The sequence below is a fragment of the Pipistrellus kuhlii genome, unplaced genomic scaffold, assembly GCF_014108245.1.
Source record: "Pipistrellus kuhlii isolate mPipKuh1 unplaced genomic scaffold, mPipKuh1.p scaffold_m20_p_5, whole genome shotgun sequence".
NCBI classification, from domain to species: domain Eukaryota; kingdom Metazoa; phylum Chordata; class Mammalia; order Chiroptera; family Vespertilionidae; genus Pipistrellus; species Pipistrellus kuhlii.
In genome coordinates this window covers 73688541-73712838 of record NW_023425551.1, presented here as the reverse complement: position 1 = coordinate 73712838, position 24298 = coordinate 73688541, and the positions used below count along the sequence as shown (strand labels likewise).

Below are 24298 nucleotides of genomic sequence, written 5' to 3'. Positions count from 1 at the left end.
AAAGTATGTTCAGTGAGTGCTGAGCACCCCCGTCTGTCAAAGCACAATCACGGCCTCCGTGGGGCCCTGAGGGAGACTGTTTAATGTCTTGGTAAAGAGGGTGCATCTTATTTGGTGAGCAGTCAGAGATGACGGCAGAGTTTGCCAGCAGATGGGAGGAAGGGCCAAAAGAAAAGCTAGGTTGAGCCAGGAGGTCAGGTGTATATGCGGTGAGGTGGGAGTTACAGTGAGGGGTGGGTAGGAGGAGCGGGTGGGGAAGTATGGCAGGGAGGGGAGGGGAGCTGAGGGGGAGTAATATGAGCTAAAGGAGGATGGAGCGGGGCAATGGTTGAGGCTGATGGGGACAGGCGGGAGTGCAGAGGTAAAGGGTGAGGAGACAGGTGAGGCATATGGGGACAGGTAAGGAGTGATGAGGCCCTGGTGGGGGGAGGGGGACCAAGTGAGTTGTTGAGACCAGTGAGGAGACCCTAAGAGCCAGAGCAGAACCGCCCGCGCGCGTCCCAGGGCTGCCGGAGAGGAGAGAGGAGCGGAGCAGAACGTGATGTCAGAGAAAGGGCGGTGATGTAAGAGCCGGGGCGGCGGGCGGTGATGTCAGGGCTGGTGCTGATGCTGGCGGCGCGGTGCATTGTGGGCAGCTCCCCGCTCTGCCGCTGCCACCGCTGTCGCCCGCGGAGGATCGGGGCCGGCCGGGCCGGGATGGTCCCGGTCCGGAGGCCGCCGCCGCCGCTGCCGCCGCCGCCGGAGGGAGCGGGCCGCCCAGCGCCGCCCTGAGCCGCCGCCGCCCCCACCCCGCCCCGGCCCCGGGGGATGCGCCGCCCCGAGCCGCTGCCTCCGCGGCCGCAGCCTCCGCCGCAGCGGGCACAGAGCAGGTGAGCCGGCCGGGCGGGCGGGGGCCGGGGCGGGGGCTCCCTCCGTGGACCCGCGGGGCCTGGGGCCTGGCTCCCCTCCCAGCGCAGCCTTCCCCGGCGCCCCCTCCCTGCGGCCGTCTCCTCGGGCCGGCTGGGACGCTGGCCTACACCGCCTGGGCCGCATCCGAGGCCTGGACCAGCCGCCTGCCCGGCACATACCACCCTTTCCTGCCCGCCGGCCGGGAGGTCCGCTCCTCACTTCCAACCTCCGACCCTGCCTCCGGGGCTCAATCTCCTGTCGCCCTGACCAGTCCTTCCGAGCTGTCTCCATAACCTCTCTTCCTTGTCCTGCCCTCCGCTCCTGCCCTGGGCTTCTCACCAACTTCCTCACCATCCCTCACCCCTTCCACTGTGCCCACCGCGGTGCCCAGATACCCCTCAGCGTCCTGGGCCTTCTTCACCTGCAGCATGATCTCCCACCTGCCTCTGTCTTACCCAACCCCCGCCTCTGGTCCTGTCACTCCTGGTCCCTTCTATTCCCCTCTGCTCCCTCCCACACAGCTTTTCATGTTTCCACCAGCCCTCACTGGTCTCCGGTACCTCCCCTACCTGGGCTCCCGGATTCCCACACACGCTTGGCTCACACCTTGCCTATCACACATCCACACTACATTCACACACCATGAGCTCCCAACCACTCAGACCTCTCTCCCGCCTCCGCCCCGCACCCACCCTCAACATGCGCTCTGACACAGTCCGTAAAACCCCCTCCGGGAGCCCTCGCTCACGCACACCCACGCCTCCGCACGCCCACAAGGCAGGTCCTGAGGGGGCGGCCATGGGGCAGCCACATTACTGGTGTTCGTGTCATCCGATCCTGGTCTGATGGAGTGTAGTCCTCTGAGGCGGGGAGTGGAAGGATGATGAACAGGGAGAAGCAGGGACCCCTCTTTTGTCCTCCTGTCTACACTCTTCCTTTCCCGCCTCATCTGTTCCTTCTGGGCTTGCCCGTCAGTAAATGGGAGCAGGGCCTACCTTTCCTCCATCAACCAATAGAATCCACCCCCACAGGCCTGGAAGGCCCACCGGAGGTCACCCTGTCCATCTCCCCAAGGACCCCTCTCCACCGTCCAATTGGTCCTTCCGTCTTGTCTTCAACCCGTCTCCTCCACGTGTGCTCCAGACACCCCCTCCCCCAACCCTACCTCGCCCTTCCTCCTGCCGTTGCCCTCTCTGCCCTGTGCCCTTTGGCAGAAGGAGGGCAGAGGCCCATTTGGTATCAGTTCTGAAACTCTGCAGTTGGGGGACTGGAGGAAACAGTCAGCTGAGTCACTTGAGGAAAGACAGAAAAGAGTGACAGTGTTCCTCCCCACGAGAGCCCTCTCCGCACGCCCTCCTGGCACACGGCGGCCTGTGGAGGGGTGTCTCCACGCCTTCCCCGTTCCCCGTTCCATGCTGCCCCCGCCCCCGTCAGGATGGCTGGACACCGGAGCCCCGGCGCATTCTCCCATCCCAAGGAAAGGCGGGTTTATGGAGTTCCCACCCCATCCACGATATCTCAGGCACTTTCTTCCTCTTCCCCCAGCCCCAACCCCAGCCCGAGCAACTTCCTTCCGCCTGTGATGCCGGGTCACTGTGAGGGCAGAGCAGTGCGCTTGTAGAAAGTGTAGGGGAAGAAAAAGACCCTGATTCCACTCCTGTACTGGGCTGGCAGAGATCTCAAGTTATCTCTTCTGGCTCCCTGCCTACACATGCACATCACACAGAGACACAAACACACACACAAGCTCACACAGACATGGATGTACAGGCATAGAACAAAGACACGCGCACGTGCACACACACACACACACACACACACAGGCACATACAGATAGGCAAAGGATAAAGGGGCACAGATACATGATGGACGATGACATGACTTTGGGTGGTGGGTCCAATGCAATATACAGAACATGTATCATAGAATGTACACTTGAAACCAGTATGATCTTATTAACCAATGTCACCCAAATAAAGTTAATAAAAAGGACACACAATACATGCATACACACACTCACACAGAGGATACATGCACAGATATACACAGACACACATGCACACCCTTGCATGTCCCTGGGTGACACTGGCTGGCTCCCAGCCTCACAGTTGGGACGCTCTCTTCGATACCCAGCGTGTACCCGTCCTAATGCCTCAGGAGCCGTGCTCCCTGGCCCCTGAGCAGACTTGGAAAGGTGTGGCCAAAGGCTCTCACCACGTGCTCCCCGACCTGCTCCTCCTGCCTCTCATCTGCTGGGCTGCTTCCCTGCTTTCCTCCCAATTCAACCTGCCTCTCTCCCTCTGAGAGGCCTCATGCTGCCGTCCCTTTAAAACCCATGTCTCAAACCCATTGCCTATGTTCACCTCCTCACTCCTAGCCTTGCCCTCTCAGGCACACGGAGAGCGCATGTGCCTGCTGGCAGCTGCATCTCCTCACTCAGCTCCAGGCCCGATGGCTGGATGGCTGCCGGTGTCTCCCCATTCTCTGAGGACCACACTCCCCTGGTGGGCGCGCAGTCTCTGTCTCTGCTGTGTGTCCCCCAGAGGGCACCCCTCGTCAGCAGTTCTCCCCTTTCAATAAGCCTCAGGCGCACCTCTCCCCGGCATGTTGGGGCACAGGGAAGGGGTAGGTGCCAGGGGTCACAGGTGGAGTCACTCAGATTGGTCCTTCTCTGCCTCAGTCTCCCCAATGCAGGCCTGGGTCCCAGGCTGTGTGCTCCTGGGTAGGCAGCCTCCCCCACATTAGCTGGCATGTGTCTCTTTGGGACACACTTTCCCCACACCCTGCTCACAACATCTTCCTCTCCTTTTCCCATCCACGTGCGTTGCTGGTTCTCACATGTCTAGTCTAAGTAGTTTGTATCTCCTTTCCTGTGGAGAGGATTTGTCTTCTCCCCTGACCTCCACGCGTGCCTCCCCCAGCAATCCCTAGCGCATCTGTCCAGTGGGACTGGGAAGGCCCGAGAGCCCCTTCAGCGTATCTGCAAGGTGGTCCTCGGTCCTCTCCGCTCACAGCCCCTCTGCGCTCCCCCAGGTAGATGGCCCCCCCAGGGCAGGCCCTGCGGACACCCCTCCCTCCGGCTGGCGGATGCAGGGCCTAGCGGCTGCTCCTAAGGACGAGACCAACATGAGTGGGGGAGGGGAGCAGGCCGACATCCTGCCGGCCAACTACGTGGTCAAGGATCGCTGGAAGGTGGTGAGTGAGTGACCGGCGGGCCAGAGGGAGGGGCGGGAGAGGGGGGAGGAGGGGATCTGGAGACCAGAAAAAACAGGTGCCTTTTAGCGCACCGACCTAAGGAGGGAGGTGCCCCTGAGCTCGTTTGCATAGCGCCTGCAGGCCCTGCTTTTTGCCCTCACTTGTGGACACTCGCCGTCTCCCGGGCCGGCTCCCCAGCCCCGCCCTCTCACCCCTCTCCGGGCCGGGTCACGCCGGTCCGTCCCAGCCTGGAACAACTCCCGGTTGGAAGTCTGAGCCGGAGCTGCAGAGCTCGGCCGGGGCGGAGGGAGGGTGGGGGAGGGGGCTCTTTCTCCGCCGGACCTTGGAGAAGGGCAGCGACTGAGCATGTGTCCGCTTCCGCAGAGGATGGGAAGGCGTGGGTTCCGGGAAAGAGGCCCCGCAGCCTGCTCAGCCTGCTCAGCCTGCTCCCACCGCACCCGCACCCGCACTCCATCTTCTCCACCCACCCTCTTCCCCTCCCTGGTTCCTGCGGCAGGTGCAACATGCCGAGACTCCATCTCCCAGCGTGCCTTGCTCCTCCAGCCCAGGAATTCAGGCTGCTCGGCCTGCTGGGAGTTGTAGTCCAAGCCTCTTGGGGGGGGGGCGTGTAAGGTGTCTGGATGGGAGGGGGACACTTGAAGGTTAGGGAAAAGGCAGTGTCTGGGGAACAGGACCTACTGTAAATCAATCCCTGTCTCCCCGCCCCCCCCATCCCCCGGCTTTCTGTCACATAAGAGCTGCTTGCCTCTTACATGTGGGGGCAGGCTGCTGGGCCCTAGGTTTTCGGGGTGACAGTGTGTGAAGTGTGGATCTGCACCTGGGTGGGGAGCCAGGAGGAAGAGAGGGAAAGCATTACAGGTCAGGTTTATACTGAGCCTCTCTCTCTCTCTCTCAGTGTGTGTGTGTGTGTGTGTGTGTGTGTGTGTGTGTGTGTGTGTGTGTTGGGAGAGGTTCAACTAGGTTAGGGGTTGAGAGGAGAGTGGGGCCTGTCTCCATGGCAACAACCACTCCGCTGGGCAGGTCTCTTAGAGGCCAGGGATAGAGGCAAAGGTGGCAGCCTTGTCAGGGCTGTCTCAGGAGGGGGTCACACTGGAGCAGCTGGAAAACTGCAGGTAGTGTCCCCCGGAACTTCCTGGGAGGGAGAGTAACAAGACAGATGTGGGGGGCGGGGGGGCGGAGGAGAGGAGCCAGGACAGTAATCAAAGGAATGAAGGTCTGGTAAAATGAGGAATGTTACAAGAGCTTCTTGTGCTGGCAGATTGGAGGCAGACGGACATCTGCACTGAAGAGGTGAGAAAAAGGTGGTGTTCATGAGTTATAACTTCCTTGTGTTTCTCTGAGAGGAAGTGGGAGAGAAATGACAAGAGGGAGTTAGGGAATTCAGTCTTTGCCAGCTTACCTCTCTTTACCGCTCACTTCCTCCCTGGCCCCTGGCCAACTAGCCATGGTGGGGTGCCAGACACTTCCCTCAGCCATCTCCCCGTGAGGGATGGGGCAGAAGCCCGAGGCAGAGCTCAGGAACCAAGAACAAGTTGCCAGAGACAGGCTGTAGCCAGGGGAGAATGAAGGTCAGTGACGCCAGAGGGAGTATTTAAAGATAATAGCCTTGCTTTCTTCTTGAGGCAGGATTCTCAGAAGTAGAATCACAAACAATAATAGTAACAAAAACTTAGCATTTGTTTCGAGCACTTACAATTGCCTGATGCTGTGAAAAACAGACACTGTTAGCCCCATTTCACAGGTGTGGGGACCGAGGCAGAGATTCCCTAACTTGTCACGTTACCATGACCGGCAGGTAGGACCAGGTCTGTCTGACTGCTGCTGGGCCGACAGTAACTCGTTCCAAGAATTAGCCCGTCCAAGAATCAGGACCCTGGAGCTGAGGGGTCTTTGTGACCAATGCTAAAAAAGCAGGACCTCCAAAACTTTCAGAAACTAACCCCAGGGCACCCAGAGCTGGGCCGAGAAACCAGGCTTCCTTTTCCCTGTGTGAATGCTGGTCCTATTGTGGTGTATTCTCCTCCAGTTTGGGGGGGCCCTTTGGCAGGGAGCGGATCGTGAACAGGGTCTGGTGAAGGGAGTTGGAGAGAATATTCCTGGCTTTCCTGGGCCCCGGACATTTCTCCTCCTATGGCCCCTTCCTCGATAACAAATTCCTAAAAACTGTATTTTGTGAGGACAGTGGTATAAAGAGGAACACATTAATATTACCTATTTACATTTTCTTTTTGACCTAACCGTTAATTTCTCTCTCCTTCTGGTTTTCAAAGAAACTAATACATTTTTGTTGTCTCCTGAAAGTCTGATGGACCCAGTCCCTGTGCCTGCTGCGGCCATGGCTAAGGGCCAGGGAGGAGGGGTGCGGGTGAGGGGGTGAGTGAAGAGGCCGGGTCTCCGCCCCAGGGAGGTTCAGTAGAGAGTGGGTGGGGTGGTAAGAAGGGGACTGAGGAAGGAACAGTGGACTCTGAAAGGGAAGTGGTAGAGGAATAGCCGTGAGTGAGTAGGTGTCAGAAATGTCTTGACAGCCCCAAACCTCCTGACCGTCTCCAGCAAGGATTTCGGATCGCGGTAGATCTGAGCTTGAATCTCAGCCCCGACGCTTTGAACCCCAGTGTGATCACCTGTTCCTGTAACGACATGGCCAGAGTGTGGGTTTGCATCCGATCGCCTGGGTTTGAACAACACAGGCTCTGCTACTCCCTAGCCCTGTGACGGGGGCCGGTGCTCACCTCCGTGCAGAACGGGACTCCGATGACTCCTCACCGGTGCTTGGGACCCTTCGGGGACGAGCGGAGATGAGGTCTGAGTCCGGAGCACAGAACCGGGATGCGGTGGGTGTCCCGCCCCCTCGGCCTTTCCTCCGTGCTCACGCACAGCACACCGCAGAGGAGCCCGGAAGATACAAAGCCCCCCCGCGTTTACAGTTCCCCAGGGAAGGCGTGCGGTGCTTCCCCGGAGTCTGCAGCTGTCCCTCCTGGTTCTGAAATTCTCCTAGAAGCCGGACCTTCAACCTTTGTCTCAAGTAGAGAGGGACTCTGGTTTCTCACTGTCCTTTCCTCCCTCCTACCCCCTCTCTTCCGGCCTCTTTCCTCGGCACAAGAGTCTTCAAGATCCCATCCTGCCTTCCGCTCCTCTTCCAGATCTTCCCTTCATCCTTCTCTTTCTAGAGAGGTTTCAACGCTCACCTGAAACCTCTGCTCCACCCAGCCCGCCCCCTTCCTCCCTTCATTCCCACAGAGTAAACACTCAGGGGAGGGCTCAGCGGGGGGAGGAGGCTCAGGGTCCCTGACCAGCTGGCTGATCAGGACCCTCCACCCCACCATTAGCAGCCGTGGCTCAGTTATTAGCCAACAGGATGCACACGAAGGCACTAGAGGGCAGGCCATCCTCTCTGAGGAGGCGAGAACTGAGCTGTGCATCTTTCTTCAGCACCTTCTCCCTCAGCCCCCCATCACTGCCAGCGGCACCCTCACTCTCCAGCATCCTGGGCCTCTGACTTGACATGACTTTGATCCCTCCCATAACTCGGCTTTGCTCATCTCTGCTGCCGATTCTTCCTCCATCCCAGTTCTCTCTGTCTTCTCTCCCTCCCTGCTCTGGGACGCTGGAGGAGGAGGAGGACTGGCAGTTTAGCTCTCCACCGCACTGCCCCTGGGAATAAGCAGATTCACACCACAGGCTCCAGTGTCCCCTGCCCCAGAGAGGAGGCCTTCCTGGGTGTGGCCCCTGCAGGGGCCTGGGGAGGGGTGTGAGCTTCAGCGCAGCAATGGTCTCCTTCAGACCTTTCCTGGTCTCCTCCCCAAACACTGCCCCACCCAGCACTCTGGTGACACCTTTTCGGATGCGGCTAACCCCTTCCGGGGGGTCTGCCCTGAAGCTGGGAGGTTCTGGAAATTGGTCTTTCTTCCAGAGGTTGCTCAGTCTAGGCGGCGGATGGGGGAGCATGATATTGATTGTCCTTCCAGAGAAGAAAAGATTCATGACAGCCCATTATCTCTTCAGGATCCATGTGACCTTGGCTCCATGTCTATATGAAGTCACACGCCTCATACCCTTTCCCACTGCCCACTGACATCTGGCCCCGTGCGTGTGTGCATGTGTGTGTGTGTGTGTGTGTGTGTGTGAGTGTGTGTGTCAACCATGGCCGAGCTGTCTGTCTCCAGCCCTAGGAAAGGAGGCGGGGCCCTGGTGGGTGGGGCAAGGAGGGAGACATGAGGTCCTCCCTCTCAAGGATGCCCCTGCCCCCATCAGTGAAGGATACCACCCAACAGTGGTTGGATGAGGAGCTGCTCAGCCTGATTCCTGTGTCCCCCTCCCCTCTCCTGTCTCTGTAGCTGAAAAAGATTGGAGGTGGGGGCTTTGGTGAGATCTACGAGGCCATGGACCTGCTGACCAGGGAGAACGTGGCCCTCAAGGTGGAGTCGGCCCAGCAGCCCAAGCAGGTCCTCAAGATGGAGGTGGCCGTGCTCAAAAAGCTGCAAGGTACGGGCCTAGGGCAGGAGGAGGGGCGCGGAGAGGTGACGGAGCCAGGGGCCAGGAGAAGTGGTGGGCTGAGAGGCCGGAGAGGTGTAGGGTGGTGGAGAGAAGAGGGGACCAGCCGAAGAGCGATGGGACTAGGGGCTGGGGGACCAGGAATCCAGAACACACTGGGAGCCCGCCTGCAAGCGGGGAGTGGGGAGTGGGGAGTGGGATTGGGAGCCGCCTGCCTGTGTTCTCAGGGAAGGACCACGTGTGCCGGTTCATCGGCTGTGGCCGGAACGAGAAGTTTAACTACGTGGTGATGCAGCTCCAGGTGAGTCCCGTGGCCCGTGCATCCTCCCTCCCGTCACCCGGGACGTGGGCTGCAACTCCTGTGGCCTGGGTGGGGTGGGGTGGGGGGAAGGGAGACTGCGACCCCGGGAGGAGGGGGAAGTGGGCACAGCCTTGGGGGCGAGGCTGGGCAGAGTGGCCCAGTGGTGGTGGTGGGGGATGGCCGCTGAGCAGGGTCCCCCCCCCCCCTCCCCGCCACCACCACCAGGGCCGGAACCTGGCCGACCTGCGCCGCAGCCAGCCGAGGGGCACCTTCACGCTGAGCACCACCCTGCGGCTGGGCAAGCAGATCCTGGAGTCCATCGAGGCCATCCACTCCGTGGGCTTCCTGCACCGGGACATCAAGCCGGTGAGGGCTGCCCTGCCCCCGCCCCTCTCCCTCTTGGGGGCCCCTGGCTGCTTCTCCGTCCCAAGCCCCCTCTCTGCCTCTCACCGCCCCACAGGAGCACACAGCGCTGTCAGCCCTGGGCCACGCCCTCCCTCTCCTGTGCTTCCCTCCCTCTCCTTCACCCCTGACCTGCAGAGTCCTTGAACCCAGACAGGGGAAGGGTCGGGGGAGCACAGGGGGGTGGAGGAAGGGGACCAGGGCTGGGCCTTTGCCAAGAGCTCCAAGCAGCTAATTGTGTGACCCCTTGGACGTTGGTGCTGAAGTAAGTGCCCTTCTTAAGGGCTGAACACCGGGGCTCAGAAAGGTTGGTTGAATGGCCCAAGGTCACAGCAAGGACACTATAGGTGCCCTCCTCCTTAGTTAGGCTATGCTCACTGTCCTGCTGGGGAGTCCCAAGGATTTAGAGCCACAGACCTTGTTTCAGCGTCAGCGCAGCCATCGGCGGCTGAGGGACCCCGGACCAGTCCCCTGAGCCCCGTGACCGTCATTCTCCTCATCCCCAAACGGGGAGAATGCCGCCTGCCCCGCCGCTGAAGTGCTGGGCCGGCTGGCGTTCTACCTCCTGTGAGGGTGTGTGGGCCGAGGGTCCCCGTGAGGTGGGCCAGGTGGGGCCGGAGCCCGGCACTCACAGGGCTGTCTCCCTGCAGTCCAACTTCGCCATGGGCCGGCTGCCGTCCACCTACAGGAAGTGCTACATGCTGGACTTCGGGCTGGCCCGGCAGTACACCAACACCACGGGGGACGTGCGGCCTGTGAGTACCGCTTCCCGGACCCTCCCCGGGCTTCCCTGGCCCCCACTCTGTGCGCACGTGGCCACCCCCTCTCCCTCCATCCCCTCCTGCCACACCCACGCTCTGTCCTCTGTCTGTCCACTCCGGTCAAGGACGGACACCAGGGCAGGAGGCAGGGTTAGGACTGAGGTTGGAGCGCCCGGTGTGCTCCTGACCAGGCCCAGGTGACGGGCGGGGGTGCCGCGGGGAGGCAGTCCCGGGTAAAGGAGGCGGAGGCAGGCGTGGTAAGCAGGGCTGAGCAGGGCCAAGGTCGGGCAGCCGGTGAGGTTCCTGGTGGTGTTCTCTCCTCTGCAGCCTCGGAACGTGGCTGGGTTTCGAGGGACTGTCCGCTACGCCTCGGTCAATGCCCACAAGAACCGGGTGAGTGGCAGAGCCCGGCCTGAGGGACGTGAGGGCAGTGAGGCCAGGGGCAGAGTGTGCTGCTGAGGGAGCGGGTGGGGAGCGCAGCCTGGAGGTGCGGAGAGAAGGATGGGGCAGGGGCTGGAGGCTACCATTCCAGACCCCAATTGAAGGAAGGGTCTGCCTGTGACTCCCCCTTCTTTCTTGTTTGTGGGACTTCTCTCCTCTCTGTTCCCAACACAAATCTCTGTGGGGTGAGAAAGCATTTAGAAGTTTTAAAAATATATTGATTTCAGCCGAAACCGGTTTGGCTCAGTGGTAGAGCGTCGGCCTGTGGACTGAAAGGTCTCAGGTTCGATTCCGGTCAAGGGCATATACCTTGGTTGCGGGCACATCCCCAGTGAGGGATGTGCAAGAGGCAGCTGATCGATGATTCTCTCATCGATGTTTCTAACTTTCTATCCCTCTCTCTTCCTCTGTAAAAAAATCAATAAAATATATTTTAAAAATAAAAAATAAAAAATAAAAATAAAAATATATTGATTTCAGAGAGGAAGGGAAAGGAGGAGAGAGAAACATCAATGATGAAAATCATCAAGCGGCTGCCTCCTGCATGCTCCCCACTGGGAATCAAGCCTATAACCTGGGCATGTGTCCTGACCAGGAGTGGAACCATGACTTCCTGGTTCATGGGTCGACACTCAGCCACTCAGCCACACTAGCTCGGCAGCACACAGGCCTCCTTGATGGATGTGCCTCAGTGGAGGGTCAGCCTCCGGCTCCCAGGGAAGGACCTGAGAGCTGTGGGTGACCCCTCCCCCATCTCTCCACCCCCAGGAGATGGGCCGCCATGACGACCTGTGGTCCCTCTTCTACATGCTGGTGGAGTTCGCAGTGGGGCAGCTGCCCTGGAGGAAGATCAAGGACAAGGTGAGTCCCGGGAGCTGGGTCGGAGGCGGCCGAAGGGGCGGGCCAGCGGGCTCCATCTGCCTGTGCCTCTGCCTCCAGGAGCAGGTAGGGATGATCAAGGAGAAGTACGAGCACCGGATGCTGCTGAAGCACATGCCGTCCGAGTTCCACCTCTTCCTGGACCACATCGCCAGCCTCGACTACTTCACCAAGCCCGACTACCAGGTGGGGGGGCCGCCGCCCGCCGCGCCCCGGACACCTCTCTGTGGGCGACCTTCGCCAGCTGCCGAGGCCCTGACCACCTCCCCCTGGTCCTCCAACTGCACGAAACTATTTTGCACTCTTACGAACAGTAGGCACAGCTAAGATTTATCAAGCGTTTACCCTGTTTTCAGTGCTTTTCGTGCATTCATTTATTTCAGTTTCAAAACCAGGCTTTGGTGGTAATTGTGTGTTCCTTATGTCATTGTTTCAGCATTCAACAATCGAGCCAAGTGCTTCCAAGCACTTTGCACCAAACTCTGCAGGAGTCCGAGTGGGGTGACTGTGCCCATGTCATAGATGAGGAAACTGAGGCCTGGTAGCCTGGGAGGAGCAGGCACATCAGGCTCCAAGTCCAGTGCTCTTTCCAAGGCCCACACTCCTGTAGGACCCACGACCCTGATCAGAGTGGGGAAAACAGCTGAGCGCAGAGCCCTGCATGCTGGCAGAGATGCCATACTTGGGCAGTAGGAGGCCATGTATCTCCGCTCCCTGTACATCCCCCCTCAATCCCCCACCTCCCGCCATTTCTTAGCTCAGCCTCTCAGGGTCCCCCAGATCAAACGACTGTGAGCACACCCTGTACTGGGCCCTGAGCTGGCGGCTAGAGATGTAGAGTTGGCAGGTGGGTGGGTGAAGTTCAAACCCATGCACTGTGCCCAACCAAGGGAGTGTGTGGGGGAACCCGGGAGGCCTCAGAGAGGAGAGGTGGGCGGTAAGCATTGCGGCAGGGAAGCTGCCTGTGCACACCCCGCCCCCAGGTGGTGGGTTTGGGAACTGCAGTGGTTTGCAGCTGCCCTGGCTTCTGCTGAGATTCTGGAAATAGAGCAAAGGAGTCTGGAGCTGGTCAATAGAGAACAGGTCTCAGGGGGCTTATGTTCAGCCAGCAGGGCTTAAACCAAGATGATAATTTGCATGCTTATTTGCATATTGTGTGCATGTTTTCACTGAAAAATCAATGTGCCCTTCTCCTTCCAATGCCTCCTCTTGGCCCACCCTGTCCTGGAAGGCCCCTCTCTCCCCACTGCCATCCCAGCAGCTGCCCCTCCTCCCGGGAGCCCCAGGGTCACCTCTCTGTCCTCCCGCCACCCCCCGCCCTGCAGTTGATCATGTCGGTGTTTGAGAACAGCATGAAGGAGAGGGGCATCGCTGAGAACGAGGCCTTTGACTGGGAGAAGGCTGGCACGGACGCACTCCTGTCCACGAGCACCTCCACCCCGCCTCAGCAGAACACGCGGCAGACGGCAGCCATGTTCGGGTGAGTCTCGGAGGGGCAATGGCTGGGGGGAACATATGACCCCTGCCCACAGCTGCCTGCTCTCTCCTCCTCTTCCTACCTGGACACGCCTGGCCATCTCTCCCATTCCTGGTGCTCAAATCCCAGGAAGCTCTGCCACATCTGCACCCTCAATCCGGGTGCAGCGTAAGGCCTGCATTTGGGGCTGCTGACCTCAGTGGGGACCAGGGAGCCCCGAGTGTCATTTCTCCAGCTCACGTGCGATCATCCGGGGAGCATGTCCGAGGCCACGCCCGCCCCCGGGGTGCAGAGGGAAACCCTCCGAGGCTCTCAGTGGAGTAGCGGGTGTTAGTAACGGTGGGGAGCTGTGTCAGCACCGGTGACAAGCACAAGGAGAAGGGGCCACGTGAGAAGGGGCTGCCTACCCAACCCCAGGAGCGAGCCAGGGAGACAGGCAGGGCTCCGGGCACCTTTGGGAAGGAGACTCCGCAGGACTTGTCAGCACGCTGTGCTGCTCAGATCTATAAAGACGTCGCTCAGTTAACTTCAAGTGATCCTTCTCTTTAGACTCACTCCTGGGCTAAAGGAAGCCAAGCAGTGATGGCAGCGGGAATCCGGCTGGGCCTGCCTGGGAAGCAGCTGGGTCTCTCTCTTTCTCTCTCTTTCTATATATATTTACTGATTTTAGAGATGAAGGGGGAGAGAGAGAGAGAGAGAGAGTGAGAGAGAGAGATTGAAATATCAGTGATGAAAGAGAATCTTTGATCGGCTGCCTCCTGCACACCCCACACTGCGATGGAGCCTGCAACCCGGGCATGTGCCTGACCAGGAACTGAACCCTGACTACCTGGTTCATAGGTTGACGCTCAACCACTGAGCCAGGCCAGCCGGGCGGGATCTCTTAAATAGAGCTAGGTGGTGGTGTGCCTGTCTGGACAGCCACATCTTACAACCCTCTGGTCGCAGGGGTTTTGTGAGCTGGGTGACGGGCCGAGGGCCACCCTCACCCCTCCTGGGACCTCCCCTGCGCCCATGCCCATCTGGCAGTGATCTCCAGGCCGTGTGCTGGCCGGAGAGGGCCCCCGTGCCAGCCTTGCCCATCACCCCTCCGGCCTCTCCAGGGTGGTCAACGTGACGCCGGTGCCCGGAGACCTGCTCCGGGAGAACACGGAGGACGTGCTGCAGGGCGAGCACCTGAGTGACCAGGAGAACGCACCCCCTATCCTGCCCGGGCGGCTCCCCGAGGGGCTGGGCCCCGGCCCCCTCCTGGCCCCCCATCCCGGGGGCCCTGAAGCTGAAGTCTGGGAGGAGACAGATGTCAACAGGAACAAACTCCGGATCAACATCGGCAAAGTAACTGCAGCCAGGGAGAAGGGCATGGCGGCCTTCCCGACCCGCGGGCCCTCCCTGTCCTCTGCGCGCCCTCCCCGCAGCCCCCAGTCCCCAGCCCCCAGGCCCCCAGCCCCCAGCCTTGCCCCATCTCAGGGTCACTGCATCCTGACGCTCCACCTCCCTCTCCTTCACCCAGAAACCACCTGGCCCACAGCCGCCCTGTCAGCCCCAGCTCACGGCCTCCCCTCTCCCGCAGACCCCCTGCGTGGTGGAAGAGGAGCAGAACCGAGGGGTGGGGGTCCCCAGCTCTCCGGTGCGAGCCCCGCCAGACTCCCCGACCACCCCAGTCCGTTCTCTGCGCTACCGGAGGGTCAACAGCCCCGAGTCCGAGCGGCTCTCCACGGCGGACGGGCGGGCGGAGCTCCATGAGAGGAGGTGGGTCCAGGGCGCCTGGCTCCCCGCCCCCAGGGCTGGGCTGGGGGAAAGGTGGGGTTCAGGCAGAGGTGGGGGGCTCCGGGTGTAGGTCGTTGGCCAGACCCAGAGGCCGTGCGGGGCCCGCGGCGCTGGGGGTGAGAGCCAGGACGGGAGGCTGACGGCCAGCGGGGCGGCGGTCTGGTGGGTGGAGGGCGATGCCCCCCCTGATTTTGGGGGGACCTCACCCCGCAGAGGCTGAGGCTTCTCCGCACGGGAAGGGAATGTCTCCCCAGGCCCCGCTGTGGCGGGGGTGGCCCCTCTGGATCCTGCCCAACCACCCCTCCCCGCTCCGGGAGAGAGACCCCTGTGCGGACGCCAGACAGGGCTGATGGGACCGTCCTCAGGGAGCCCGCACGCCCCGCCCACGCCCCGCCCACGTTCACGCCCACGCCCACACCCACGCACGCTCACACCCACGCCCACACCCACGCCACACCCATGCTTACACCCACACCCATGCGGTAGCCCGGAGAGCCGGGGAGCAGAGAGGGAACAGGGGGTGTTGTGTGTATGTGGGGGGATCCCCGGTTGAGCTAGAGGGTGGGGCTCTGTGGGCCCCTGTTTCAGGATGGTGGGCAAGGAGAGGGGTGCGGAGAGGTTTTCTGGAAGGGAGTTTTCAGGATCCCCTAGGCAGTGCAGAACGTTGGGGGGGCTCCGGGGAGCAGGAGGAAGTCTGAAGCAGATGGGATCTGGGTTCCCTTCTCCCCCTCAGTTCCCTGCCCTCCTCACCCCGACCTTCAGCCCTCTCCCCCTCGGTTGCCCCCTCTCCTCTGTGTCCATGGAACCGAGCTCTCAGGGAAGAAGTGACAGCAGCCATCTACGTGGGACTATGGGCGTCAGGCCCTGGGCGGCCTCCCTCGGGGTGTTTTTATTCTAACAAAGTGGGTTTATTAACAAGTCCGTAAAGACAGTGGAGTCAGAGTTGGCAGGTCCTCCAGAGGCTGGAGGCAGTATGTTGGGAAAGTCCACAGCGGCTGGGACCCGCACCCCTCCCCTCCCGGCCCCATGCTGGGGGAGGATGAGGCAGCCCCCTGCCCGCAGGCTGAGGGCCAAGCCTTCCCAGTTGGGGGGGGACTTGCAGGCATTTGGGAGGGGACAGTTCTCCCTTTTGTAGTGGCCTGTCCTCCACACACTGTCAGACAGACAGGAGTCCCCCACGCTGGGGCCATACACCCGAGTGACAACCTCGGGAAGCAATGTGAGAGTCACGGCACAGTTTAAGGGAACAGGGAGAGATGTCCCAAGGCAGGTCCGTGCCCAGCCGTGAACAGTCAGACAGCAAGTGGGCCCCCACCCCCGCCTGGCAGAGCTCACAGCCCCTGGGAGGCAGGTACGTAAACTCAGGTGCTCTGTGATGAGAGGGGACCAGGGAGCATGGGGAGGACAACTGTCCGCACAGAGGATGGAGAGGATCCACACAGGAGGTGACATCTGAGCTGGGGTGGACAGCACAGGGTGGAAGGGCGGGCCTGTGGAGGGAACGGCATGTGCAAAGGCACAGAGGCAGGAGCGTGTGGGCCACCTGGGGAAAGCGTGTGAGCCTGAGGTGGGTCTGGCAGAGGAATGGGAAACGGGCCTGAGTCTGGCAGTGAAGGGCCTTGGTGTTACACTAAGGAATGTGGACTTTCCCCCCGGGCTGGGTGCCCCTGGAGTTGGTTAGAGGTGGTGAAACCCGCCAGGCAGGGCTGGAGGGTGGGAGTAGAGGAGGCTAGAAAAATCACCTGCAAACCCAAGGGCCAGGCGCTTGCCCGGGAGGCAGCAGAAGAGAGCGCCTGGTGGGGAGTGAGCAGGGGGCAGGCAGCCGGAAAGCTGGCTTTAGGGAGATGAAGGTTCCTGGGGTGGCCTGGGAGAGCCTTCTTGAGCACAGGAAGCAGACTTGATTGCTGTATGCTTACAGTCCTGGAACACAGTAAGCATGTCGAATGAATGCATGCGTGGGTGAATGAGATCTTTCCTGGGAGCGAGGGCAGAGGGTGACACCAGGAGGTGGCGGGGCGGCTCCCAGGGTGGAGAGGTGCCTGGTCAGGAGGGTCCCGATGTCGCGGGCCACCCTGCCAGCTGTGTGGGGCCCTCGGGGCTCCCGAGGGGCCGGCACTGAGCCCCGCCTGGCTGGCTTTGCAGGTCACGGATGGATCTGCCCGGCTCACCCTCGCGCCAGGCCTGCTCCTCGCAGCCGGCGCAGATGCTGTCGGTGGACACGGGCCAGGCCGACCGGCAGGCCAGTGGCCGCATGGACGTGTCGGCCTCCGTGGAGCAGGAGGCCCTGAGCAACGCCTTCCGCTCTGTGCCGCTGGCGGAGGAGGAGGACTTCGACAGCAAGGAGTGGGTCATCATCGACAAGGAGACGGAGCTCAAGGACTTCCCCCCGGGGGCCGAGCCCAGCACCTCGGGCACCACGGATGAGGAGCCGGAGGAGCTGCGGCCGCTGCCCGAGGAGGGCGAGGAGGGGCGGCGGCCAGGGCCGGAGCCCGCCGCCCGGCCCCGGGGACGCTGCATGCAGACGCTGGCCGAGGAGGACCTGCGACAGACGCCATCCCAGTTCCCACCACCCCAGCTGAGCCAGGCCGACGGGCGGTCAGAGACCTCGCAGCCCCCCACGCCCGGCAGCCCTTCCCACTCACCCTTGCACTCCGGACCCCGCCCTCGACGGAGAGAGTCGGATCCCACTGGCCCCCAGAGGCAGGTAAGGCTGGATTGGCACCCCACACCCCTCCCCGGACACCCACAGTCCTGGCAGGAGAGAGAGCCTGAAGTGCAAGGGCTTTACCGACCAGCAAGCAACAGCTGCATGCGTGGACGGAGGCAGACAGGGCGGAGGGTCTGAGATTCTGCGTGGGGGGCAGACGAGGCTTCCGAGAGGGAGTACCCTCCACGTTCTGAGTTGAGTCTTGCATTATGGGCAGTGTCACCAGGCGACAAAGCAGCAGAAGGGCCTCCCAGGCCAAGTGGACAGCATGCGCCAAGGCCCAGAGGGGGCAATCAGAAAGCCTGGCGCTGGTTGCATGTTGTAACAGAGGCTGCGAGGCAGGTCCTGGTGGGCCGTGGGGCTAAGCTAGGGGGTTGGAGCGTCATCGAAGGCTGGTAAGCCACCAGCGTCTTTCAAACAGGGGTGTGACGGGATGTAACGAATGACCCCTTGGTCCTTAGGAGTGACCCCTCTGGCTGCTGTGTGGAAGGTGGATCGGAGGGCATAGAACTCAAAGCAGAAAGGCCACGTGGCTGGCACCAGCAGGAGAGCGCCCTGCTGGTGCCAGCCACGTGGCTTGGACCAGGGTGGGAGCTCCGGATGTGGGTCAAGGTGGACGTAGCCGAGAGGTGTCGGGGCTGTGACAGGCTGGAGGGGGTCTCGGCTGATGCCCAACATTCTGGCTGGACGCGGGTGCCGTCACTGAATGGTTTGAGAGTTGGACACAGAGTCCTCGAGGTGCTGTGGGATGTCCACGTGGAGGCCTCAGAGCTCAGGAGAGATTTCAGCTGGAGACGGGATTTGGGAGTCATGGAAGCCACAGAAGTGGGTGATGTCACCTAAGACCCTGTGTGGGGTGGGGAGAACCAAGGGTGAGGGCAGAGCCAGGAACCACCCAGCCCCGGTGGGTGGGGGGTAAGGTGAGGGGGGTTGCTGAGAGGGAAAGGGGTTTGGAGAAGGACTGAGAAAGCGGGGCCAGAGCGTGGGAGGAGCGCCCAGGAGGAGTCCTGGAGACCGGGGAAGGGGTGGCTGAGGGGGGGAGGCAGCAGGGACGGCAGGAGCTTCTGTGGTTGGGGGAGGCTCCAGGCGGGAGCTGAGGAACACACAGTGTTAGAGAGGAACTGACCAGGGCAGGAGGGACCCTAGACTGGGCACAGGAGCGGGCATGTGGGGGGCCCTGGGAGGACCCGGTGAAGCTGCAGCGGGTGGGAGGGCTGAGGAACAAGGCCGGAAGGACGGGGTAGGGGGTGGCCAAATCGCGAATGGCCGGCTGAGGATGTGCAGCGGAAGGCCACTGGCCAGGCCTGGCTTCTCTGTGGGGGGAAGAGGCCGGCCTCTGTCTGACCCAGAAAGTGGCGCCAACTCTTACCGGCGCTGAATGGGAGAGCCCAGGAGGGGATGCTGGGGCTGTGCCCGGTTCACCTGATCACCTGATCACCTTTCACTTCATCGAGACACGCACCAGGAGATGGACGGTGCAGGGCTGGGGCCAGTTCTGCTTTGTGCTCAGACCCGGAGGCCCGGCCCCGGGGGCATGCGGTGCCCTGAAGAAGGGCAGGCAGGGCTGTATTCAGCCCCATCGCTGTGTCTAGAAGAGAGGGCACTGTGGCAAGATCCAGAGGTGTATGCATCCTGGCCTTGCCCTGGGTTCTGGAGAACTGGGGACTCAGAAAGAGGTACCATGAGCCCTCACCCAGAGCGGTCTTAGCCAGTGTTGGGGGCTCGACCGGGGCAGTGTGGGCTGGCACGTGGGCAGTGTGTGCTGCTGCCCTGAGCATTGTCCCTCGGGACCAGTGCTGGGGAAGCAGTAAGAGCAGGATCAGCTTGGGACTCCTCCACTGCCCTCTCACTCACTCGCTCATTCATTTATTCATTCCATACCTACTGGCCATCTACCCTAGTCCTGGACCTGGGGCATCAGAGATCAGTTGCACCATAGGTTATGCCCACAGGAAGCACAAAGTCTAGGAAGGAGACAGTCTGGGACCAAGAAAAAGCTCGGAATTAGTCAGGAGGACTGGATTCTGGACCTGGGCTCGGCCAGGCCCTTCCTGGCAACTGTGAGCCAGCTGGTCTCAGAGTGAGTGTCAGAGATGCTTTTCTCACTTTAGACTCCCACTCGCGTCCTGGGGGTCATCCTGCCACTGGGGAACTCTGGCCCAGCGGGTGAGGAGGGAGGTTTGGGGGAGCAGGTCCAGGCCTGCTGTGCAGTCAGCCAGTCAGTCTGGGGCTCCGTTCCTGCTCGCTCCTGTGAGCGGTGGCTTGTGTGTCTAGCAGGGGTCCTCAAACTTTTTAAAGTGGGGGCCAGATCACGGTCCCTCAGAGAGCTGGAGGGCCGGACTATATGAACTACTAATTCCTACTGTAACACCTTGGCTGCGCTCACTGCCCAAAAAACCTGGCGGGCCGGATCAGACTCCTCTGCGGGCCGCATGTGGCCCGCGGGCCGTAGTTTGAAGACGCCTGGAAAGGGTGTTGGGTGACCGCAGGCCGTGGCTTCCCCACAGAAGAGAGGTTGGTTAGCGTTCTACACATGTGTGTGTGCATTTCTGTGTCAGCTTAGCTCAGGGGTGTGACCGTGTCCACATGTGTGCACGTGTGTGTGTGGGGCACAGCAGCGCGCCTGTGTGAAGTCGGGAGTGGACCTGTGAGTGTGAGGAGAGCCACAGAGGCTGGAAGGAGACTAACAATCATAGTGACAGTTGTAATGGCAGTGACTCTCAGCACTTCCCCTCTGTGCAGGCGCACTCCCCACAGCAATACTGTGAATGGGCAGCCCCCGCGGAAAGTAAGGCGTCAGCCCAGGTCACCAGCTGGCAAGTGGGAGAGCCGGGATCGGAATCCAGGCAGCTGACTCCAAGGTCATGTTCTGGGCCAGTCAGGGTGCGGCCTGAGAGAGCAGGTGGCGAGGGTGGGGTCAGAGAGAGTCAGACTGGCATGTGTGTGTGTGTGTGTGTGTGTGTGTGTGTGAGAGAGAGAGTGTGTGTGTGTATGTGTGTGTGAGTGTGTGTATGTGTGTGTATGTGTGTGTGTGTGTGCGCGCGCGTTAGTGTGTGTGTGTGTATGTGTGTGTGCGTGTGTGAGTGAGTGTGTGTATGTGTGTGTGTGAGTGTGTGTATGTGTATATGTGTGTGCGCGTGTGTATGTGTGTGAGTGTGTGTGCGCGAGTGTGTGTATGTGTGTGTGTGCGTGTGTGAGTGAGTGTGAGTGTGTGTATGTGTGTGTGTGAGTGTGTGTGTGTGTGTGAGTGTGTGTGTGAGTGTGTGCGTGTGTGTGTGTGGCACGCACTGGCTGGGCCATAACAGCAGGTATGCCCACAGAGGGTGGCATGGTTAACCAAGTATTTCAGTTCAGGGTGAAACTGAGACCTTCCTTGGTCAAGGGGATGGGAAGAGGGAAATGGACTGGCATGTTTTCCTTTTTAGCTTGACTTCGTGGGGGCTCCAAACCTGGCTGCAGCTGGAATTACAGTTAGTGGAACTCCGTCCCCCCTCCCCCAACTACACTGAATGGCTCAGGGCAGGCAGGAAGTCTCTATCGGGACTCTGGGCAAGGAATCCCGCCCTCCCAGACCTAGCTTGTCTGCTCAGATCTCATGTCTGAACTTCCTCATAGCAGCAGTCCTTAAAGACACAGACACCCGTAACTCTGCCGCCTGCCCCGAGGAGCAGGGGCCAGGATGATGTGGGCCTGGCACCTGTTTGGACCAGGCACCCGGGAGTGGTTGGTGTGGTGCCGTGTTACTGTCACTGCTTTTCCTTACACACACCTGGGTTCTTCGCTGGGCGTTTAAGGTGCAAATCGGAAGTGGCTGGGAAAGCGAGGGCGGAGAGGAGAGTGTCGGTCAGTGTGTGATTTGGGGCTCAGCCAGCGTGTGATTTGGGGGCGAGTGTTTGCCAGGTCATCCCTGGCTGATAACACGGCAGCCAGCATGCCCGGGGCACATGGACATTTGCCGGCAGCCACGAGGACACTGCCCTGCCAAGTGCCAGGCAGTTCACTAGGGGCTGAGGGACGAATGCAAACAATGTGGCTTTCAGAGCTCGCAGCCCAGAGGGCGGGGGTGGGGGGCAGTGTGTGGACCTGCCGTCCATGACCAAGGGCCTGGGAGAGCACAGAGAACGCTTCACTGCCAGGAACGGGGAGGCTGCCTGGCAAACGGGAGGGTCTCCCGGCGGTGACGCTTCGGCTGTGGTTGAAGACAGTCACGGTGGCAGCTGGCTGGGAGGGCGGGAGCTGCTGGGAGGAAAGCCCCCTGGCAGCTGACCGAACTCTGGCTGTGAAGCTCGAGCCGTGCACACATGCGTGAGAGGGGCTGTGGGTGCCTCTGTCCCTGGCGGCTCCGGGTGGGCCTTACCCCCCACCCTCAGCGCTGACAGCAGCGGCTCAGACAGATCCTGGTCTTGGCCAAAAAGGAGCTGGACGGCGAAGCAGGGCGTGGGCAGAGAGTCCTATCGGAGTATCCTCTCGCCATCCCTCTCTGCAGGAGGCTCTGTGCTGGGCTCCCGTTCGACATCTGCAAGGGGACACCGGAGCTGAGGGTCCCGGGCCCTCCCCCGTCGGCCCTCTAGCAGCTGGCCCGGCCAGTCCTCACTGCCCCACCGAAAGCTACTTAAACTGGCCTTAGTCCCAGAAGTAGGGGGTCAGGGCGGGAGGAGTCTGGTGACACCCACGCCACCATTTCCATCCCCACAAGCCTGGGATCCTTGGTCCCATGTGCCCTTTTCCCTCTGAGGGCACAAGGCCAGGAGGGCACCAGTTAGGATTCTGCCTGCGGCTCAGCCTTGGCGAGGACAGGAGGGAGAGCCACTTTGGAGAAATGATTTCTGTGTGCCCCACCTCCTGCCAACCCCTTCCCTTTCCTCATCCTCACGAGTGATTTGAGGGATAATAACGCCGCTTAACAAGCTGCGGGTGCTGGTCTAACAACAGCTCACCTGGCGGCCACCTGAGGTGTGAGGTAGGAGCCCTGCCTCCCCATGTCACCCCGCATCCCCCGAGGAGGCTGAGGCGGGCCAAGGAAGCAACTTGCTTGAGGTCACCCAGCTGGGATTCAACCCTGAGCAGTTGGACTGCAGAATCCTACCCTGCTGAGCGTCACTGAAACCCTGGCGCCGCCTGAGAGGGGCTGGGGGGCGGGGCAGAGCGGGTGCGGGCGGGCGTGTGCGCTAGACCTCAGGAGCCCCGCTGGGGAGACGGACGGGGACAGCTGCCCGGCACACGGCGTGACGGCTGCAGAGCGGGGTGTCCCCGCCAGAGGGAGCCCTGAGCGGCGGCTGAGCCAGGAGGCGAGCGGCCAGGTCTCCGCCCGCCCGGAGGCTGCGGAGGGAGGGATGGGGCGGCCTCCGAGCCTCGTCCCCTGGCGGGACCGGACGGGGTGGCCCGCACACCCCTCCACCCTGCCGACCCGCCCACCCCCCGGGACGCCGTCGCCGGGGCTGTGCGCGGTGGGTGGCCCCCGAGTCGGAGCTGTCGAGTCTGTGCCTGACAACTCTCTTCCCTCCACTCTCTTGGTCTCTTTCAGTCGGAGGAGGACAGACTCTCGGGGCACTCCCTCCCGCGGTACAGCCCCCTGCGACGACTGGCGTCCTCCGTGTTCTCCTCCTCCACGCTGGAGACGGAGCACTACCCGCACCCCGGCGGCGGCGGCGGCGCGGGCTCCTCCGGTTCCCTCATTCAGCGCAGCCGCTCGGCGGAGAGCAGCCCCGTGCGGGCGCCCCACCGGCGCCACGCGCCCCTGGCCGCCGGCAACCACAGACTCGTGCCCTCGGTGCTCCGCATCTCGCGGTCCCAGCTGCAGCAGGTGTGGGCCCGCTTCACCCACAAGACCTAGGCGGGCACCCCCCTCCTGGAGGGGGCGGGTGGGGGGGTGGGGAGCAGGCAGAGACCGTGGTTCCTTCCAGGACGCAATAATCACACTCACACGCCCCGTGCGCCCCACCGTGCGCCCCACCGTGCGCCCCACCGTGCAATACGCCCCCCCCCACCCCGTAACGCTGGCCCAAGGTACTGTAATGCCCGCCCCGCGGCCCCTCCGCGACGCCAGCCGGTGGTGCAGGAAGGGGCGGTGCTGTCTGCGCAGTGTCAGGGACAGGGCAGGGGTACTTGGCTGGAGCCACAGTGAGTCCAGAGTCCACAGAAACCCAGTGTCTGGCCACGAGGCATGCCGGGTCAGGGACAGTCTGGCGTGGTTGTTCTGTTTAATCTGTGATCTCTCGTCCACCCCGAGGGGGTGGCAGGGCTGGCCCTCCCCGTGGGGTGTGAATGAATGCCCATCTGTCTGCGCGGGGCAAGGCGGTGACCCTGGGTATGAGAGGGGGGCCTGGCCAGCCAGTTTGGGGTTTGGTGAGCTTCTGGACTCCCTGCTATGGGGGGGAAGCAGCCCTGTGACCCAGCAAGCCATTCCCATGCCGCTGTCACAGCGGACGGGGTCCCTGCCTCCCACCCCCAGCCCAGGAGGCCAGAGCTCCGCCCACTGCAGCTGCCCTTGCCAAGGCATGCGTGCTCTCACGCACGGTGGGCGGCCTGGCCCGGCTCCTTGGGAGCTGAGGGAGGATGCCTGGAGCTGGGAGCTGGGAGCCGGGAGCTGGAGAGAGGGGCGAGGGGCCTGGTCTGGGAGTGGTGACAGAGAGGGGGTTGTGAAGGATGAAGAGGGACCTGTGAACTCAGGACAAGCCCTGCCCCGCCCTCTCAGGGGCAGCTCCTTCCTGTAGGTGCTCCGCCGAGCTGGCTGGTCCCAAGGGGCCTGGGGAAGTCAGAGCAGATGGGGACCTGGAGGTGGGGGGTGGGGACACCGATTGCTTATGCCCTTTATGCCCATTTCCCAGCCCCTAACCTATCACTGCAGGGACCCCAGGCTCTCTTTCCTCATCCCCGTCCATGCCAGCCAGCACCTCTGTCCCCGAGGCCAGGAGTGGTGACGGCGAAGGCACCAGGCGGCGCCTGCATAGGGGGAGGGAGGAGGCCTG

General features: G+C 61.8%; 1 protein-coding gene across 2 annotated transcripts in view; it reads left to right on the top strand.

The window, feature by feature from the left end:
- Positions 1-615: 615 nt before the first annotated feature.
- TTBK1 (tau tubulin kinase 1) overlaps positions 616-24298 on the top strand; it is a 37016-nt gene continuing 13333 nt past the window's right edge. The window contains exons 1-13 of one of the 2 annotated variants that reach the window (XM_036415364.2): positions 616-869; positions 3922-4083; positions 8439-8586; positions 8823-8896; positions 9122-9262; positions 9949-10053; positions 10387-10452; positions 11269-11361; positions 11440-11565; positions 12705-12859; positions 13960-14191; positions 14427-14605; positions 16766-17327. In XM_036415364.2, the coding sequence (XP_036271257.1) occupies positions 3976-4083; positions 8439-8586; positions 8823-8896; positions 9122-9262; positions 9949-10053; positions 10387-10452; positions 11269-11361; positions 11440-11565; positions 12705-12859; positions 13960-14191; positions 14427-14605; positions 16766-17327 (1989 nt within the window). In that variant the 5' untranslated portion in view covers positions 616-869; positions 3922-3975. The remainder of the gene's footprint in view (positions 870-3921; positions 4084-8438; positions 8587-8822; positions 8897-9121; positions 9263-9948; positions 10054-10386; positions 10453-11268; positions 11362-11439; positions 11566-12704; positions 12860-13959; positions 14192-14426; positions 14606-16765; positions 17328-24298) is intronic. The other variant, XM_036415365.2, reaches the window with a different exon arrangement.